We start from the raw sequence: 19,936 nt of genomic DNA, 5'->3' as shown, positions 1-19,936 counted from the left end.
ACCCGTCCGTTTGCTAGTGTAAATATTGTCCATTCACAACTGTTCCGGAAATTTTCAGGGGTTCAAAGCTACTTACGAACAAAGTACAGGTTTAGTTACGAACACACGAGTTTCCGACTTAAGAAGCTTTCGGTGGTATCGCGAACTGGCAGCTGCAGCGTCGTCAGGCAAGCCAGTTAATGTATGAAGAAGTACGTTAAAATATTTCTCTGTAACAGGCGGCTCTTAACTCAAAAGACGAGGGAAATGAATCAGAAACTGTTTGCCGGATGTTATCTTCGGAGCCCGACAACGTATTGGGATTTATGAATGGGTACCACCTACTTACCTTGCACCAACTACGCAGTACTGTTCGTGGAACAACGAGCTTGTTCGCGAAGACGGAAATTTGGTTACGAGGAAGTAACGTCGGGCAATACTTAGGGGAATCTAATTTCGCACAATCATTGTTCTGCTGCCTGTCTCACAGGAAACAAGAGAATCTTTCAACCATCCGGCATATAAGGAGAATTTCAATTCCAGCAATACTCATTTCATTGGAGTCGTATAAGTGTGAGGCGAAGGACTTCATGCATGAGGCAAGGACACCGCGGAAATGAAGGTCCTTCGATCGCCAGCGTTAAGATTGTGTGACACCCTGAGATATCAGAGAGTTTCCTCTGCAATGACTCAACAACGCCTGACGCGCATTCCCAAACCCATTATGTAAACCACTCCATGTCCATTAGGATTTTCAAAGAGCAATTAGTGAAAGGACGCTTTGTGTCTACAAGCAGACGCCACGCAACTCTCGCATCCCCGACATTCTGAACCGATATACCTAATCGACCCTCGTCTCTAGGGATATTCGATTCTGAATCGATCTTCCGTAGAATCAATCTTTTTGGTGAGAAAAATCGATCTTTTGAGTCAATTCTCCAACGTTTCATGATCCATAAAATCTTTGTACTACTGAGAGAGAGTCAAGGTAGAAAAGAAAGTGCATTCGGCTCCCGCGCTGCATATTTCATTCGAGGCGGGTCTCCAGGTTTGGATTTTGGTTATTCGCTTGGCTATAACTTCCGATCATGCGCTTAATTTGGAGTTTGGATTTTTTGAGACACGTGACATGAAAAGATCAATTTTCACACGTCTGATTCCGAATTGATCCAGAGATCGATTTTTCACGAAAGATCGAACATCCCTACAGTCGTTCCTCATCTTCTCCGTTTCCGCAAATGCTGTTAAATGTTGTACGAGTGGCTGCAGAAGTCGTTGATGAAGAAGAACGGGTGCACCTGTTCTCTTTCGCTTCTTTATCTCTACTGGAATAACGCAGGAAAATGGAGGTGGACACCATCAGCGCTACCGCCGGAACCTGGTAAATTACATGCCAGAGGATGCCTGGATCCGCCTAGCTGGATAACACAGTGTCAGAGGGGGAGTAATTGCTTAATACATACCGGGTGGCGAGCAGGAGGACGCAGTCTGCAATCTGAGCTAGGGTATCATTTGAACGTTGTGGTAACGGGTGAAAGACGTGCGGGAAAATCATTGGCTCGACTGGTCCCTTCGGGGAAAACGATCATCTCTGGTCGAAGGGACAGATATAAACGTGTGAATTCTTGTTTTCAGAACACCGTAACCCGGTACCACCTCGATTTAACGAACGAGTGAGCCCGGCGCCTGTTCGAACGGGGGAAACAGCCGTGTTGTCCTGCATCTCCCAGGGAATTCCACCCCCTAACTATCTCTGGTTTCGTGAAAAGGGAAACGGGGCTGAGGTGGTGGGGAATTCGGAACGAGTCCACGCTAGAGCCGGCGTTTTGGTGCTTCAATCGGCGAGGACCGAAGACGCGGGTCGCTACGTCTGCCACGCCAATAATACAGCTGGCTCGGAAAGGGTGGAACTCGAGGTGTTCGTCATCAGCAGCTTGTCGGTTCATCTAACACCTCAACAGGTGAGCGATATTCGTCGATTCGCTTATGATTGCGGTCCCACTTCACTCCCTATCAGCTCGAACAAGATACTTCAATTTGATGGTCCTTGTCCGGTAGGGGAAGCAGTGTTTGGCACCGGATTGTGATCAAATCTGAGATGTGTTCGTCACGTTAACCGCTTGCCAGATATGAATCAGGTTCGGGGCCCCAGGGCCAAAACAATTTTGTTTCGGGTTGGTCAGTGATAATTAATAAAAGGAACTAAGAACGTAATGCAATCGTACAGAAACAGTATACAAATGTTGCCAAAATCGGTGTTCAGATATAGCTTGTATTGCCTGACCGGGTTTCAGCTTAGGTAGAATGTCCAATAAATGTCGTTATTGAGGAAAACATGATATTCATGTGTACAGCGTTCAGACAACTTCCGGAGTGATAATACATGGGAAATTTTGCAATACATAAAGCTTCAATACTTAACATTCATACTTTTTCCAGGTACTTCGGCCTATCGTTGAACGGATCCCTGACTCTGATTCGTATTAAACGTGAAAAGCTTTAGAATTCTGAGTCCGATGTACCGATTTGTCTGGGACAGAAATTTGCATGCCGTTGTTTAAACGCTGGAAACTTTAGGGATGGGTGATGAGGGGCTTTTCGAGGGCTTCACTCCTGCGGTGCTTGATCAATCCTGAACTCCTGCAGACTACCCAAACTTCGTCAAACTAATATCGCCCTTACACGACACTTTTCTTGAATAGATCACGGTAGACCTTGGTAAGGACACGGAATTCCAATGCGTCGTTAGCGGGCAACCGACTCCCGTCATTTCCTGGACCAAAGACGGTCTCCCGCTGAGGGACACGTCTTCCAGCAGGATCAGAGTCGTTGGTCACAGTGGCTCGACCCTCCACATCACTGGCGTTAGCCGGGATGATCGCGGAATGTATCAGTGTTTTGCCAAAAACGACTACGAGATGGTGCAAGCGACTGCGGAGCTGCGTTTGGGAGGTAAGTGTAGTGAATCCGGATGGTGAACATCTTTCGTTTTCGAATGAATTAGTGTTAAAGATTCATGGAATCCTGTGTAACAGCGGGATGAACAAAAATCAGCTGAAGGATTTATCGTGCCTTCGATTTCCGCAAAATTAAGTGGCATGTCATGTTACCGCATAATCTTGGCCATTGCTAATGAAGCGAGAACGAACTACATGGTTCGGATGCAGGGCACAGATGAGGATGGCAAATGATGTTCGATTATACAACCAGGCTAGTACAATAACTGTTTCTCTTTCATAGAGGGCGAGCAATGAAAAGAGTGATTGGATAATTGAGCTTTTGAAGCAAAATGAGAGATATAAGTATTGTCCTGGGACTAGTTGAGAAAATCACGTTCTAAAGCTCCTCTCAAGACACGAGAGCGAATATTAAAATCAGGTTCAGCTTCACGGCTTCAGGAATGAAATTATTACTTAGTGGAATGTCAAACATTAGAGGTAGGAGGTTGGGGTAAACAGAGATAGAAGTAAGAAAGCGAAGGAAGAATTTATTTCTCTTCATATTATTCACTGAATTATAAACACATACCACATAAAGGATACCTGTTATTAAATTTTTGATTTGTAGTACTGCTTCAAAGTTGAGTATAATTGTTGTATAAAGTAAAATTTCATCTCTTGTACGGTCAACTGCCCAAAAAATGCGCTACACTATTGACGCCCCAAGCGATATTGAATATGAGTACGAAGCATATAACGCAGAACGTTAAGTAGACGTGGACGATCGTTTCTGTCGAGAATATTAGAAGAATCGTCGCTAGAATAACGAAACATGATAACATCCGCAGTCAGATCCATGCGTAAGAATCATTCGATACAGGAAATTCCGGGCCTTGCCAAAATAACGCATTTTGAGAAACAACGACCAGGATATTCTTGTTCTCTCTTAAGTGAGAAATTCTAACTTTTCATCGGAATCAGTAAAAAGGTGCGATGCTGACTTCTCTTGAAAATATGACAGCTGGACCTTGTATAACGTCCCTCTTTTCCTATGCGTACGTACTCGGGTTGCCGCTTCATAACCATGTGAAAAAAAGAATTCTCAGTTCGCATTGTGAGGGTGTACGTCAGTGTCCGTATATACATACCCATAACGTCCCAGTATTTATTTAGCAAATTTCATTTCAAACTTAGTACGATGTTTGAAATTATTATAACTTTACCGTTAGGAATATTTGCAAAATCACAACACGATTGAAACACCGGAGGGCGATAATTAACTTTCATAGTCCGCAGCAATATAAACGAAAATTTTAATATGAATATAATTTTCATGAATATGATTTTAATAACAAAGACATGATTAATATTTTAATATAATTGTATGAAGTAGCAAAAGGAGAAATAAGATCAAAATTTAGTGCATAAATCGATGATCAGAATGGAGTCAGCAGAATACATGCGGTTTCAGTGACGCACAATAGTAAGGTGACTTAAAAATGGTAACAAAAGGCATGCATATTCATACTTGAGTAATAAAGTTTAATCATGTATATCCGGCTACAAAGATTTCTCAAAGAAACCGGATAAAGTCAACTCAACGCTTAGAAATCATGCAAGTTTTTTTTATAGAGAAATAAAACGAATCAGCTTGAATTTCAGTGCGAGCTTCAGTGTTCGTAGCCTGGCAATGACTTTACGGCAACTGTCCTTGATGATTTAGAATTCGAATTAGACGACACAATAATATTAGTGTTATAATTACGTACTGCACTGTTTTTTTGTCTAGTAGATTTTACACTACTCGCTAATCAAAATGTATGCCTTCCGCTTCTTTGCCATTTTTCACTTTATAAACTGAACTTTTGCGTTGTCTTTCCTTTCGACATTTAATTATTCCACCACCTCCTCGGTTATCATTGAGATTTTAATGTAAATTGAGTTGGTGACCCTCCTCACTTAAGGTCGCTTAAAAATTTCGTAACCATGCCCTCGGAGATGAGGAAGTCTCATGAAAACTATGCATAACGAGGAGGTGGGACATCGACTCCGTAAGCATTTTGTTTCATCTTTTTTCATCGCACGAGGTGTTCACCGCAGGCAAAGTTCAAAAATTGCGACTCATTCCTTGAGCCTATCGAAGTCGTGACGGAGGAAGTTGGAATAGCTGATTCAAAAGCGTTTCAGATAACAAGCATTTTTGGTTCATAATCAAGAAAACCAGAGTTCCCTAAGTTGGTGAAACGTGATTCTCCTGCCGGATTATACTTTGTGATATCCGGCCGGAATCTGGGAAAGGATGCCACTGGGCTTCATTGCCGTCCGCAACAGGCCATTCCAAGGGTATAACGACCTCACCCGATATGAAAACGCACAAATCCCCTATTCGCTTCTATCTCACTGATCCAATTTCCTTCAGGACTCATCCAGGGTCCGCGCTTCCGTTTCTACCGAACGTTCATTACCCTTGTGGCAAAAATACAACGGTTCAACAGTCATAGCGGCAGTATATGCAGAGGGGCAACAGTTCGATCCATCCGAAACCTTCCTCCATGTGATTCCACCCATTTTTGACTGTGACCCTGAAGTCATCCTTGCTCGGCGAGGGAGGCAAGAAAGGAGGAAGAATGAACAGTTTTTTCGTCGAGCATCGTTTGACTTTTCGGGTGTTTCGGTCGGTTGAGCAAAAAGTGGATGATCTGGAGGGCAGAGTGACTTTAGTGTAGCTGCTTGAACACCGAAAGTACGAAAAAGAAAGGGAAAAAAGAGAATTAGAAGTAACAGTTCGAGTGGCGTACGCCACACTGACGTTTCGTTAAACAGATATATCCAATTTGTCTTTGTCACGGTCCGCATAAAAGAAAGAACTGCACAGCAAAAACGTTAGGGTGAAATAGCGCAGACAAATAGCGCCAACGTTCCTGCAGTCCTCTCGGTGCTGCCATCTTCGAACCCAAAATTCATGCGTTCGACCGGCTGCCGAGGAAAAGGCAACGCAGACCAATGCCAACATTGCATCGATTCTAATTCTATGAATCCTAAACCTTATCGTTCGCTGCTATCATCTTAAAGAAAAACTGGGGGAAGGTAAGTAATCTTATTTTTTCCGAGTACATTCCACGGAGCACAACGTAAACTGAAAATTTGGTACGCTGAAGTAGTTGAGAGCATCAGACCCTAATGGTTTGTAGTTTGAAAGTTCTCACTCTGGCACCATTTTACGTGATGCTCGAAGTGGGAAGTTAATGGGTGCCGTTTCCCAACGACTTTGCGAATTCCCGTCACGTCTAAGCATCTTACGGTTCCCGAACCAAGGCGGACTTTCCTTTATCCCAGAACGATGAATACTCTTGTATAGTTGGCAAATTAATTACAACAGTACGCACTAAGTCTATACAATCAATAAGACAACGATGGTCAAGTCGTCGGTCAACAAGTTATGCTTACGTCGTTACAGCGAGACGCGTGTAACTCGAAATTAACGAGGATTAAGAACGCGGAAGACTCTATAGCATCGATAGTATCGGTCACCCCATAATTTGACGTACCTTATCAGCGTCAAAGCGGTGTCACCGCGTCGACAGAAAGGATATCCTCCTCCATCAGGATATGTAAAATAAATGATTTTTCGGTAGATCGCATGGTACATCCGGAAATATGAAGCATCAGTTTTTGTTCAAACAGACGTCTTCACGGATAGTTGGAATGAATATAATATGAATCCAAGAGGCGTATCTTCGGGGATCGATACCTAAGTTCTGCATTAATGGATTGAAAAGGAGGCCGGGCGCTGGGGATAATCCCTTTCCTCGTGCCTCTTCGTGATCAGTAGCCACCAAGACTTTCCAAAGCTCTTCCTCATACACCTTTTGTGTACTAAACACAATCAAAGTTTCGACGATCACGGTAAATTATTATCCGCGATACAATCGGCTCCCCCTTTCACAAACTCAGTCCGGTCTCAATCTAGAATCTTTGCAAACTTAGAATACGCCACAGTCTTTTGTACGCCGTAAAGAGTTTCCAAGTTTGGATAACAACGACAATGAAAATAGCAATGATAATTAATAGGAAAAACCGGCGTCACCGGGAACGATAATGATAAAATGGACCAAGAATTGTGGGCCCGGATGACATCTTCGGAGCTCATTTTCTCTAACTCACTAATCCTGCGTTTATAATTGCGATTATTATTGCTGTGATGCAGTCTAGTGAATGACGAGCACTTGACGAGACAAAGTGACCGAGAGTGTGTTTTACATTACACGAACATCCAGCCGTGCGTCGTTGCGTAATTTTGGGGCTTAATTCGCGAGGCAGTACCAGAGCTTAGGCGTCAAACCGCAGATCGATAACTCGCTCCATACACCCAACCCCTTGTGGATGTTGCCTAAACGTCGTCTGTGCTGCATAATATTCTCGTGTTACGTCAAGTGGTCCCGGAGGGCTGACAGACCGACCGACGAATATGAGGCGAGGGTGTAACCTGAAGGGACGTCCCGTATATGTATAAGGGTTGATATGACGCGGCCACACCTCCAGACGACTTTCTCTTCGTCCAAGGACAGGAGAAGTCGTTTGTTTGAAAATATTCAGCCCGTTGGATCGCTTCATTTGTTATACTGGTTTCTGTTTAGATGCCTCGCCCCAGCTGGTTTACAAGTTTATCGAACAGACAATACAGCCGGGACCATCCGTTTCTCTGAAATGCATAGCAGCAGGAAATCCGACTCCCCACTTCACCTGGACTTTGGATGGGTTTGCTCTTCCTCAGAACGACAGGTAAGAAAATACTTCACAACTCGTGCCTCCAATTCTCGAGGTTTAATAGAACACTGATATGAAAACTCAACTCTGACTCTAATCAGTGTGATTTACAAATAATTTCCTTAGCTGTACTTTTTTTTCTTTCTTCATTAGTTGTCTATGTAACAGTTTTCAAAGTGAGGTAACAGAAACAAAACGAAAAAGTATTCATGTAATGGAAAAGAAGAGTTTAGTGCACTAACGAATAACTTTTGAATAAATAGAGAAAAAATACGCCTTCACAAAAAGAACTCTTCATAAACTATGAAATCAATTATTGCGTTATGAAAGGATCGGCAATCTTGATTACATCCTTAGGGTGTTCGTTGTCGGTATTCAGTGAGATGCATGAAAAACAAATTTTGTGAAGGGTACTGCGGACCCTCGGTAGGAAGGTTTCGTATTTTTTTTTTGCTGCTGGATAAAAGAAGTAATTTTAGTTTAGTGACTGGCTTTTCTTCCGAAGCCTTTAAAGTTTTAGCCTGGAAATTAGCTGGATCTGCATAGTTTAATTTATATCTTGAGCCGTTCATGACTTCCGTAAATCAGGGGAAATAATTATTCAACTTCACGTTAGGAAGAAGAATATCGTACTAGTTTCAACCGCTGAGCTTTTGATACTACCATTCTTCTTCAACCGCCGTAGGGTGAAGAGTGTAGAAGAGGGAGTGAAACATGGAAAGCATTTGAAGCGGGAATGCGAATGATGGTTCAGTGTGGTGTCGAGTTTGCAATTTGAAACGTGCTTTTGAACGCTGCTTGTTTATTCAAAAAAGAAATGTTCCTTCGATACGAAAGCAATAAATGTGGAAATGGAGAGCCGCGTTGGCGTAGCTGAGATGTAATTAGTGAAACAGGAATGTAAGGAATTGTTTCAGCGCATTGTTTCGGTAAAGCGTTCCGACGTCGGACTTCTGTCGTCATCTATATGTTAATTCCAATTTGAATACCTCTTGCTTCACTTTGAGACCTTTTTCAAATAGGTCGTGATAAGAGACAGTCATTTAATTCGACATGCAGTGAAGGAGTTCTTTAATTAACGCCACGGATTAATTAAACGATTGCCACGCAGAACTTCTCAACCCTTTTGCTGCCAGTACGTCTACGTGAACATAATCGATTTCGTCTCAAGTCTAATGAGACGCGATTTTTTATTAGAAATAATCGAAAAATGATAATTTCATCATTTTCAGTTGATCTCATTTCGAGACTGGAGAGTAATTCTCCTGAAAGCTCGCTCGTTATTTTCTACTTTGCGTAAAATTCGTGTGCTCGAATTCAAATGCCACTAGTCCTGTAATATTACACAATTTTTGTTAATCCAAATATGAATGAAGGGTATCAATCTCGATGAAGTTGATCCTAACTTAACGACGATGATTAACTTTAGATAGAAAGTGTTTCTTAATACCCCCGGGAATCGCTAAAGCTCCAGACAATGGATAGAAACTAAAGAATAAAGGTGCAGAGTCTGTGTCTAGGTTCGATGGTGGGGCGAAGCATTGTTTGCGGCCCCGGATAATCTTCAGAAATAGCCGATAAATAGTTAATTTCAAACCTTTCAAGAGACACATCGATCCTCGCATTCCCATCTCTAAATATAGACTTGACGTAGGATTACTGATGCATTCTTCATCGTCTAGCCTGGAGACAATTATAATCCTAGTGGGACGGCGAGTAAATTCAATCAATGAGATGTTAGAGAAACGTTGAATTGCTCAAATGAACCACGGACTGATTACGTTCAGAGAAGTTTTCTCTCGGTACTAAAAAAAATGCACTCAGTAAAATCGTGTTTGAACACGTGTGCGCAAAAATGAGTCTATTAATTTAAAATCAAGACGGTATTCAAAGACAGCTGATATCGTATACGATTGCAAAGTTAGGATTGAAATATAAAAACAGCGGAGAAAGTTTCCGGAGCCAGAGGGATAAGGTCGATGTTGTTCGCCGTTGTATGAAAATTGAAATCCAATTTTCCTCGAGCTTACTTCGTTATTGCTTCCAGCGGCATCTGTCTATCCCGTACCTACGTGAAATTATCACTGTGCTATTTCACTTTGCCGTCGCCATTTTATTTCTTTCGTATACTAAGTTTCTTTTGCTCTATCGTTCAAGTGAAATTTAGGTCGACGGATTCGTTTACTCACCGCTTGTGGTGCTCACTTATTCATACCCAATAATTCCGAGTCACTAACCTTAGAAGCCATGGAAACTACATAAGGAGATCGAACTCAAGTGGAAGAATTGAAAAAACTTCACAAAATATTCATACACATTAAGTTTATTTCTTGTACCATTAAAGTCGCAAGCGTTCCTTTTGTCCTGCAGTTTTATTGGGTACAGATATGCCCAAGATCGATTAATTGATAATCTGTTAATAAGACTGGAAGAAAGTCTTCAATTGAAACTGTCGCCCTATACTCCCTCCACTGCCTTCGGTGCATATGGAACCATATATGGCATATGCCATCTTATTTTAGGCAGATATCTGTTTACATGGAGTGCGGTCTCCTTGTGTAGTCTCCATGTTAGAAGCCCCAAAAATTGACACTAGCGCTGCAATATCCGAAGTTAAACTAACGGATCATGTGGTTGATAGCCTATCAGAAACAGGTTTAGTCACATGGTTCTGTCACTTTAACCAACGACTACACAGCGAACCACGTGAATTATTAATTCCATTGAGGTTATTGAAAAGCTGTTGTCGATTTCGTCTGCTGCTAATCGACTCAGGCCGAGGACGCTAGTCAGCCATTCTGTTAGTACAGAGATTAGTGTTTCAAGCCCAGATTATGATTTGTTATCGTAAATATGTACAGGTTCGTAATTGGCCAGTACGTTACCGTTCACGGTGACGTCATATCTCACGTGAATGTCAGTGCAGTTCGCGTGGAAGACGGCGGTGAATACAGATGCACGGCATCGAACCGTGTCTCCAAGGTTCATCACTCGGCACGTCTGAATATCTACGGATTGCCGCACGTCCGTCCGATGGGCAACTATGCAGCTGTTGCTGGCGAAACAACGATTATAAAATGTCCAGTGGCTGGTTTTCCGATCTCCAGTATCACGTGGGAAAAAAGTATGACCTAAATTACCCCTAAATGAACGAATTTTTCGTCATCGGAGTTTAATTGTGTTCGATTTTCTCCTACTCACTTTTCAGACGGTCAGCTGCTCCCAACAAGTCGACGCCAAGAGGTTTCTAGCAATGGGACTTTGGTCTTACACCACGTCGACAGCAGTACTGATCGTGGCGCCTACACATGCACAGCTAAAAACAAACAGGGTCACGCTTCCTCGGAAACCGTGATCATCGAGGTCAAAGGTGAGCTCACTCTTCGTCAGTTCTTCAACGAATTCTTCAAATTTGTGTGCTGTCACCCTGCAGGCTGCAGAGGCCTGCGATCTACAGTAAAGTCAGACACCCCGATTAAACGAATTAGCTTCTACTTACAGATTTCTCTAATCATCTTCGAAATAGCCCAATTGTTGGACACTGGATCCTGTGACCATGAGCCCAAGAATCCACCTATGCCGCAATGATCCGTATCAGGAGGATGCCGAGTCCTGAGAAATTTCACTTAGCCATACTTGATGATTCAATGATCGTGTGATGATGCAGCAGTCTGTGCCTGTTTCTGGTTACGATTTTGTATTTCCGCCGATGCGCTACGAACACGAATGTTCGATAATGTACATACATCGAAATCGTAATCACGGAGCAGTCGCGATTGATTTCAGTAACACCTAACCGATCCAAAGTGAAGAAGTATGTTTTTTGTTGGTGTAATTGCAGTCCCTCCTAAAATCGAACCGTTTAGCTTTCCCGCTAATATCCAAGCTGGGGCCAGAGTTCACGTAACGTGCGTCGTCAGCGAGGGTGACGCGCCGATGAAGATCACCTGGCTGAAGGATGGGCATGCGTTGAAGGCGAGGGGAGCCATGACGCATCAAATCGGAGAGTATGACCTTGCTTTACGGATTCAAAGTGCCTCGCCATCGCATAATGGCAACTACACGTGTATGGCGAGCAACGATGCCGCGAAAACGGCGTACACGGCGTTGTTGCTGGTTCATGGTACGGCTCGCAGAACTCAAGGATCATTTTATCAAAGTGGAAAAGGTCCGCCTGCAGGATCGCAATAAAGACAACCTTGCAATCGGACCACCGCTGGTAAATTTTTGGCTCAAACAAATCGATCCCATCCGGAGAAATACCTCGGAATTGATTTTCCGTAGCGTGTTGTGCCGACAACCAGAACCAGACTCCAAACTTCAGACTCCAGACTCGCCACTACACGCTCTTTGGGCGTTACTCGTCTGACACCCTCTGGCTCTACGTTTTCTCAATTACTCTCAAACAGCCACCCCTTTGTTCCACACCCCCCTCTCCATCTGGCCTCTTGGCCAGAGTTTCTCAACTCGTTTCAGAGTAAGTGGAAAGTAAATATTTCAGGTAATATCAAACTTTTTTCAAAATAATCATCGAATATACCCCCGGCAAAGATGAATTTATCAAAAATAGTACGTCATGAATTTTTACCGTGTAATATGAAACTTTGCTGCATGCTGTGGCCAGAAATACTTCCTTGCTTGAGATACTCTGACCAGCGAGGCATCATCCATACACAGTGCAATACAGTCTCCCACAATCTACACAACAAGACGGTCATACAGTCTTTCACACGAAGTTTCCCACCTGCTGCCATACAAGAACCGAAGCAATCGCCAAAGGCTATTCTAAGACCGGACAGGCAATGTAAGGCGACTGTCATATCATGATGAACCCCCTTCCGACAGTGCTGTTTAGCGAATCTTTGTAGTATCAAGTTTTTCCTTTATCTCAAAGCTGTGAAGAGCTTTACTAGTAAAACTTGTTGTAATTCTGCCACCAGCGTTTGAGTAAAAAGAAATTCGAACGGTGATGAAATTGTGTTGAAAATTTTCAGGGGTATGCACGGTTTATTTCAGCGTTATTTTTAATTTTTGGGGGCACATCGTAGGCAATGTTTCTCCACGTCGGTCATTCCGGAAGAAGTTCGAAATGAATCTTTGGCGAATTCGAGTAAAACCAAGCGATACAAAAGTCATTAGAACCTAGTGTTTCTTCTTGTGCGTTACAGTTCCGCCTAGGATAGCTCCCTTTAGTTTTAACAAGGACTTATCCGAGGGCGTGCGGACCCAGGTGACCTGCATGATCGAAAAAGGTGATCCGCCATTCACAATCACGTGGTTGAAAAACGGCGAACAGATCGATGCCTCCGGCGGCGCGAACTTTGGCTCACTAGGAGCCTCTGGATCATCCAGAGTGATTCAATCTCCCGGACTGAGAGTGACCAGTATCGACGCACATTCCAGTACCATAGTTATCGAACGGGTCAGTGCTACCCACACCGGAAATTATACATGCGTCGCCCGCAACTCCGTCGCTGAGGTCTCTTGGATGGCCGAGTTAGTCGTTAGTGGTAAAGTAGATTGCGAAACGCGACACGTTTCAATGTCATTCGTAAATTTAAGCAATTCTTTAGACTGATCGCGCATTATTAATCGTCTGTTCAAGCATGACTCTATTACAATATAGACGCCACCACGCATAGAACGCAGCAACGCCCGCAGCCAGCCACCGCTCGACGCACAAAGCACAAAGCACATCGCACACAATACTTCACAGTAAATTGCACATGCACCAGAGCTCATTTCTTACATCAGCCCCTTGTCAGGATTTATTTTTCCTCGGGATCCTTTTTCAATATTTTTCATGTCTTCACGTTATACAATACCTTCTTCTTACGAGTATGAAAGAGTGGATACGGAACGGAACCAATTTAAAACGCAGCTCACCCCAAGCACCAGCACCACACAGTCAGCACCGAAACACATTATTCTGGTCTCTCTTTGTTTTCTGTTTTGTATCTCATTTTGCACATCTCACCAATGATGTTTGATCAATTTTTTTCTTCTATCTCTTCCATTTTACGAACCTCTACCTCACTTCTCATTAATTTGGTGCACAGTTTCTGGGTGTCGAAATGTCTGCACAGCACTGTAATCGTCACAGTAAATAAATGGAAATTCGAGTTTGATACTTTACGTCACTATTTCTGTACTTACTATATTATTCGTTCATTCTGTTGAAAATCAGAAATTTGATAAATAACGTAAAGATTGAACGGAACGTAATTCACTTGCAGTAGTTCTTAATTCGTTTCATTAAAAGCTTAAGAAAGCGCTGAGCTATGAAAAGCTGCAGTAGTAAAGATCTATTTGTGCGTATTTTCTGCCATTGCCTCTGGTGTAATGCGCTGCAGCAATTAAACAAAATTAAGGAGACGTCTGACAATGAGTATACAGTTTGCGCCGTCTTATTCTCTCGTAAAATTCTCATCAGCCAGGAGAGCACAATGTGAACAGTATTACAATTTTACACAGTCGAGATCTCCAGACGTCTCTGTAATAATGTCGAAAGCCTCTTTAGCACTTTTCAAAGTAACCAAGAATTCAAACTCGGCTTACGAATGCGGACCAACTTTTAACTTATTTTTCCTGTACATGATAATAGTACCACCACGTTGGGTGATGGAACCTCAAGATGTTCACGCACCGGAAGGCATGTCGCGTTTAGAGCTGCATTGTCATGCTGATGGATTTCCAAAACCTGCGGTTACATGGCGAAGAGCGACTGGTAGACGCCCCTGGAATTATACAGATATAGTCAGCCACCAGCATGCTCAGGATCTGAGGATCCATTCAAACGGATCACTGGTGTTCGGCAGGGTTCAAGAGAATCATGAAGGATTCTATGTCTGTGAAGCTGTTAATGGAATTGGTGCAGGTCTCAGTAAAGTCGTTTACTTGACAGTCAATGGTTCGTACCACGTGATCATCCATGTAAAATTCGTTTCCCAAATCCACAAATCACAACTTAATTGATGAAAAAATTTACGTTTAATCATTGACCAGCTCGTTTGATCGATTCCAGCGCCAGCGCACTTTTTAGAAAAGCATCGTAATCAAACTGCGAGATTAGGATCGAGTGCCAATCTGCGATGCGAAGCGAAGGGCGATCACCCGTTGAAAATTGCATGGCGAAAGGCGGGTTCTTCCTTAGAGCCGACCGTTCCGGACTATCGCTACGTAGTCAAGGAACTGAACACTACGGACGGTGCCGTTAGTGTTCTAGGATTAGTAAGCACAACGAGAGAAGACAGCGGCTTGTACTTCTGCATTGCCTCAAACTCTTACGGCCGTGATGAACTGACTGTACAGTTGTATATACAAGGTGCGTGTTTCACACGGGGATTAAAAATTGAAGAGAACGTTGGCAATTCTCTGCTTGTGTCTATTTCCAGAGCCTCCCGATTTTCCGAGGAATCTTCACGTTATTGAGAAGGGCAGCAGGTACGTGAAGCTCGGCTGGACCACCAGCCAGGATGGAAACAGTCCGATAACTCGGTACATCATCGAATACAAGACCGATGCTGGTGAGTATTGATGCTATTTGAAGATGCTGATAAGCCTACTTTGATGATGTAACTAACGTTAGTCGATTTTTGTTTTTTTCATTCAACAGAAGTATGGCATGATCACACATTTCATACGAACATCCCGGGCAGTCAAGCTTTTGGCCACGTCAATTCCCTGAGGCCGGCTGTTAGCTACCAGTTTCGTCTATTTGCGGAGAATGAACTGGGTCGAAGTCAATCTAGTGATGTAGGTATAACGCACGCTCAAGTGCTCACGAATACATTCCCATTGAATGCGACTAAAAGGTTCTCCAACTACTTTGGAATATGAAATCTGCAGATGCTCAAACATGTTCTATTTGACCTTTAGGCAGCTAGCCTCTTACATGACGTTAATCATTTTTCAGGTTCTGGAAGTTACAACAGAAGGAGAAATACCTGGGGGGCCACCGAGAAATTTGAAAGTAGACGCTGTCAGTTCAACGGAATTGAGAGTTATTTGGGATCCCCCTGATCATGATCTCTGGAACGGTGAAATCCTTGGGTATCACGTCGGTTACAAAGAACACAGGTAATACAAGAATAAAGGCACATAATCCATCGCGTATTGTCATACTGATTTTGATTCTGCATCATCAACAAGTTAAATTTGATGTCAAAATCAATTCAGTGTGGCTTGCCGAGTGCCGGTAAGTCAAATGAAAATTTCAAGGCCTCGGTTAGGAAAGCTCATAGCTTCTCGAACGAAATATGGAGATACCCTGTAGTATGTTAGCCCACAGTCGGTAAGTTCCCTTTCCGTGCGGTATTACAGCCCGGCGGAAAGGAGTAACCCTTTGACCTTGCGCAGATTCGCCGCTGAGCAGTACACTTATCGAACGGTCGAGGGAAGAGTATCGACTGCCAACGTTGCACTGGGGCTTGCGCGGACATCGATACCCGGTCGACAATGTCAACTGACAGACCTAAAGAAGTTCACACGATACAGCGTTGTGGTACAGGCCTACAACGCCCTCGGACCGGGACCTTTAACATCAGAAATCGTGATATCAACTCTCGAGGATGGTGAGTATCGGTTGAATAGAAATACCATTGCAGAGTACTATAAGCTACAATGTCGTCGATTGGGGTAAAACCTTCAAATATGATTCCAGTGCCGAGCAGTCCCCCTCAGGATGTTAGATGCACAGCACTGTCGTCTCAGTCACTTCAGGTATCCTGGGATCCACCACCGGACTCCAGTCTTAACGGTATCCTGAAAGGTTACAAAGTAATCTGGGAGAGCATGGAAAACTTTGTCGCGAATGCTAAGCCTGAAACCAAAATCACGACAGCCCTGACAGTGGTGATGCATGGGTTGGAGAGATATACAAATTACTCAGTTCAAGCGGTGGCTTACACCAGAGCCGGAGACGGCGTTCCATCGACGCCACTTTATTGCTTGACGGAAGAAGATCTTCCGGAGAAACCAGCTAATGTCAAGGCAGTGGCTAGTTCTGCAACGTCGATAATTGTTTCCTGGCAACCGCCTCTCAGGGCCAATGGGATTATCACTTCGTACAACGTGCATTACAGGGCTGTTGGTACTGAAGGGAAATGGTATCGCAGGACCCTAGCGCCTCAGCACACGAGCTACCATGCTGAGAATTTGCACAAGCCCAATCAGTATGAATTCGTTGTTGCGGCCGTGACTTCGGTTGGTGAAGGAGCACACACTGCCTCCATAATACTCAGACCGTCCGCTGAAGGTAACAGGATCGACTGGTGAGGAAATAGGACTTGCGAGATTTATTTTTTACCGTTTTTCAGTGCGTGCGGCGATTTACTCATTTGGTATGGTCTTCGTGGTACCTTGGAAGCAGGATATCACTCTCCCTTGTCAAAGTGTCGGTAAGCCAGAACCCTCGACAACCTGGAAACAGCGGGGCGGTCAGTTAATCAAAACATCTGCGAAAATAGCCGTACAGATCGACGGTTCGCTGAGAATGTCAGAGCTGCAACGTGACGATAGCGGAAACTATACGTGTATCGTAGAAAACAGGCATGGGTCTGACCAGATAACGCATCGGCTGACTGTTCAAGGTGAACCGAAATAGAAGCACACTGTTAAAAAGATTGATAGGCGCAAAACTTTCAGTGCTCAACTAAATGACCTCGTTCATTTTTCAACAGTACCTCCAGCGCCTCCACTTCTACACGCAACTATCTCAACGAGTAACTCGATCACTGTTCAGTGGAAACAAGGAGATGACGGCGGTGCACCTATAAGAGGCTACGTTCTGCAGTATAAGAGAGAATACGGAGAATGGGAGGAAATCAAGGTGTCTCACAAAATGAGCAGCTACCTTCTCTCCCAGTTATGGTGTGGCACCAAGTACCGAGTATACATGACAGCATTCAATCGCATCGGCATGGGTCTCAGGAGTGACATCATTGACGCCGTGACCGAGGGTTCAAAGCCAGATCCATCCCCGGCATCTGGGGACAAGTTCATCACAGTCAATGTCTCTTGGATCACTCTTCATCTTCACACATGGCACAATGGTGGATGTCCACTCCTGTATTTCGAATTGGAATACAGAAGAAGCGGCGAGGACTTGTGGACGCTTGTGTCAAACAACATAGAGGTAGTTCTCGTTCCCGGGTAATGTTAGCATCGATGTCCTCTGAAACTTGTGACCGAATCACATCATTTATCAACAGGTACAAAGAACTTACACGCTGAACGAACTACAACCTGGTACCAGTTACGAGATCAGAATTCGCGCGCACAACAACGCGGGTTCAGCTGTTGCTGAGTATCGTTTTACGACCCTGCAGCCAGCCGGCAGTTCTACAATGTCCGCCATAGACTTAGACCAGTTCATTCCTCGACATACGCCGCTGTACTCGGACCTCAAGCTTATTCTTCCACTCGTGTTCAGCTCTTTTGCAATAATTGCTGCTGCTGGCGCGGTCTTCTACTGTTTCAGAAAACGTAAGGCTTTATGGAACTTTTTGATATGTAGAGTTGCTCCTAAGTATTTCAATACGAATACTTGAATTGTCAATAGGACCGTTTTTGGGCGATGTAGGAAGCTTGCGCGACGCCCAGACGGCTGCAGCGTTGGACAACAAACAAAATATGGAACAACGTGAACAGTACTATGCGACAGTTCGCAAAACCCTTCGCTCGCCAATCAACGAAATGGCAACGCTTGAGAGAATACCAGGTAAAAGCTCTTCGAAAAAATTACCTATTCTTATCGCATCTGTTACATTCCTGTATCGTATATCGGAAAAGTCGTGTTCTAACGTAACTACAGTGAACTGCTGTACCAACTCAGTTTCCGAACTTGGCGAGGGGACTGTTTTCTGGATCCTTCTGATAGTGTCAATTAATTTGAAACCTGATTCATGTTTGTAATTACCGCAAATAAGCGATAGTTAGTTGCACCTGTAAGGGTAGAATGCCTTAACGTTGGTGATTAGCTTTTACTACGGTTGCGATGGCTGGCTGATTATAGAATACTCCGAAGACATCTACCCTTACGCGACGTTCCAGCTGAAGGAAAGCGTCCCTGCGTCGGGGGAGAGCCGGTGCGGCTCCGCTGCGCCTCTCCAGACATTCGTCTATCACGACCCTCGACTTTCCACTGCAGATACCCTTCAGCTGCGGGAGGTAAGTACCGAACTCCGCCTGTAATCGATTCTTCACGCTCTCTTCCACACAGCTCGGTCATGAAAATTCGAATCCTCGATATCTCTACACTGCTCAGTTCACCCTTTGCTACTGTTTTATTGAAATTTGCACTTTATAGCCTGTTCTGTTACACAACACTCTGTGTTGACGTAGTTTGAATGCACGGTTGCTCGATTGTGTACGGTGTAATTGTTACCTATCCTGGCGTTTCTTGATCGCGTCGTGAAGCTCAAGAACTTGGAAGGAAAGTTTCTCGTGGGAATTGAAATGCGACATTTTCAGTGATCGTTAAAATTTTCCAAAGAATGCCGAGAGCCAAGTAGAGGCCAAGGTTAACGAATCAAACGTTACGTCTGCTGGTCCCCCTTTGACTCGCTTCATGTTTATTCAACCGGTGAACTGCTAATCGACCGACAAACCAACAGACCAACCATCAACCAAGCAATGAACCAATGCACCAATCAACAAACAAATATCCCCCGTATGATTGCAGTCGGATTGCAACCGGTACGCAAAGGTTCGCGGTGGCCGCTCGTCATCCGTGCCATTGCACAAAATGAACAAGGTCGGTCAGGGGAAATCCGAGTCCGAAGAGTACGACACCCTGGGCTCGGACAGTGACACGGAAGTGGGGACCAGCAGCCGAACCGAATCTTCGAACCACCTAGTGGACGCCCGGCATCCGGTCACCATGGCGGATTCGCGTGTTCACAGTACGACTGTAGTCCGAACTAGTCAAGCATTGATCGGCGCTCGAGTCATCACCTCAGCTACTATTTGCTAACTTTTTGTTCTTCAATTCCAAATCTTGACTGCCTTTTAACTTCCTGCCACCTGCTAAATGTCAGCTGCATTGTTGGTATAATTCACCTGCACGAATGCACCGACTAATTTTCGACTTTGGTTACGACGCTGTGTGACACATTTGTTTTTGGTTTCCAGACTTCCTGTACCATGGACCAGAATCTAGCACGTCTACAGAACCCTCACCGATTTTTGAGAGAAAATCGTTTCCTCGAAGAGGAAGACCCAAGTGAGTATCTTCGATAAGCCAAGTTCTG

General features: G+C 44.0%; 1 protein-coding gene across 4 annotated transcripts in view; it reads left to right on the top strand.

Moving 5' to 3' along the window:
* The window catches only part of LOC124218672 (cell adhesion molecule Dscam2), a 62,962-nt gene that overhangs the window by 41,085 nt on the left and 1,941 nt on the right, over positions 1-19,936 (top strand). The window contains exons 6-25 of one of the 4 annotated variants that reach the window (XM_046625327.2): positions 1,615-1,940; positions 2,682-2,931; positions 7,556-7,700; positions 10,547-10,809; positions 10,894-11,055; positions 12,854-13,195; positions 14,290-14,595; positions 14,710-15,009; positions 15,080-15,211; positions 15,301-15,440; positions 15,601-15,764; positions 16,044-16,258; positions 16,348-16,941; positions 17,003-17,275; positions 17,366-17,820; positions 17,897-18,170; positions 18,247-18,405; positions 18,700-18,854; positions 19,369-19,588; positions 19,818-19,908. In XM_046625327.2, coding sequence (XP_046481283.1) covers positions 1,615-1,940; positions 2,682-2,931; positions 7,556-7,700; positions 10,547-10,809; positions 10,894-11,055; positions 12,854-13,195; positions 14,290-14,595; positions 14,710-15,009; positions 15,080-15,211; positions 15,301-15,440; positions 15,601-15,764; positions 16,044-16,258; positions 16,348-16,941; positions 17,003-17,275; positions 17,366-17,820; positions 17,897-18,170; positions 18,247-18,405; positions 18,700-18,854; positions 19,369-19,588; positions 19,818-19,908 — 4,966 coding nt within the window. Of the gene's footprint in view, positions 1-1,614; positions 1,941-2,681; positions 2,932-7,555; positions 7,701-10,546; positions 10,810-10,893; positions 11,056-11,526; positions 11,809-12,853; positions 13,196-14,289; positions 14,596-14,709; positions 15,010-15,079; positions 15,212-15,300; positions 15,441-15,600; positions 15,765-16,019; positions 16,259-16,347; positions 16,942-17,002; positions 17,276-17,365; positions 17,821-17,896; positions 18,171-18,246; positions 18,406-18,699; positions 18,855-19,368; positions 19,589-19,817; positions 19,909-19,936 lie in introns of all 4 variants that reach the window. The other 3 variants (XM_046625326.2, XM_046625328.2, XM_046625331.2) reach the window with 3 other exon arrangements.

The sequence above is a fragment of the Neodiprion pinetum genome, chromosome 5 (assembly GCF_021155775.2).
Source record: "Neodiprion pinetum isolate iyNeoPine1 chromosome 5, iyNeoPine1.2, whole genome shotgun sequence".
NCBI classification, from domain to species: domain Eukaryota; kingdom Metazoa; phylum Arthropoda; class Insecta; order Hymenoptera; family Diprionidae; genus Neodiprion; species Neodiprion pinetum.
The sequence above is the reverse complement of the archived record's forward strand: the minus strand, read 5'-3'. Positions and strand labels throughout refer to the sequence as shown.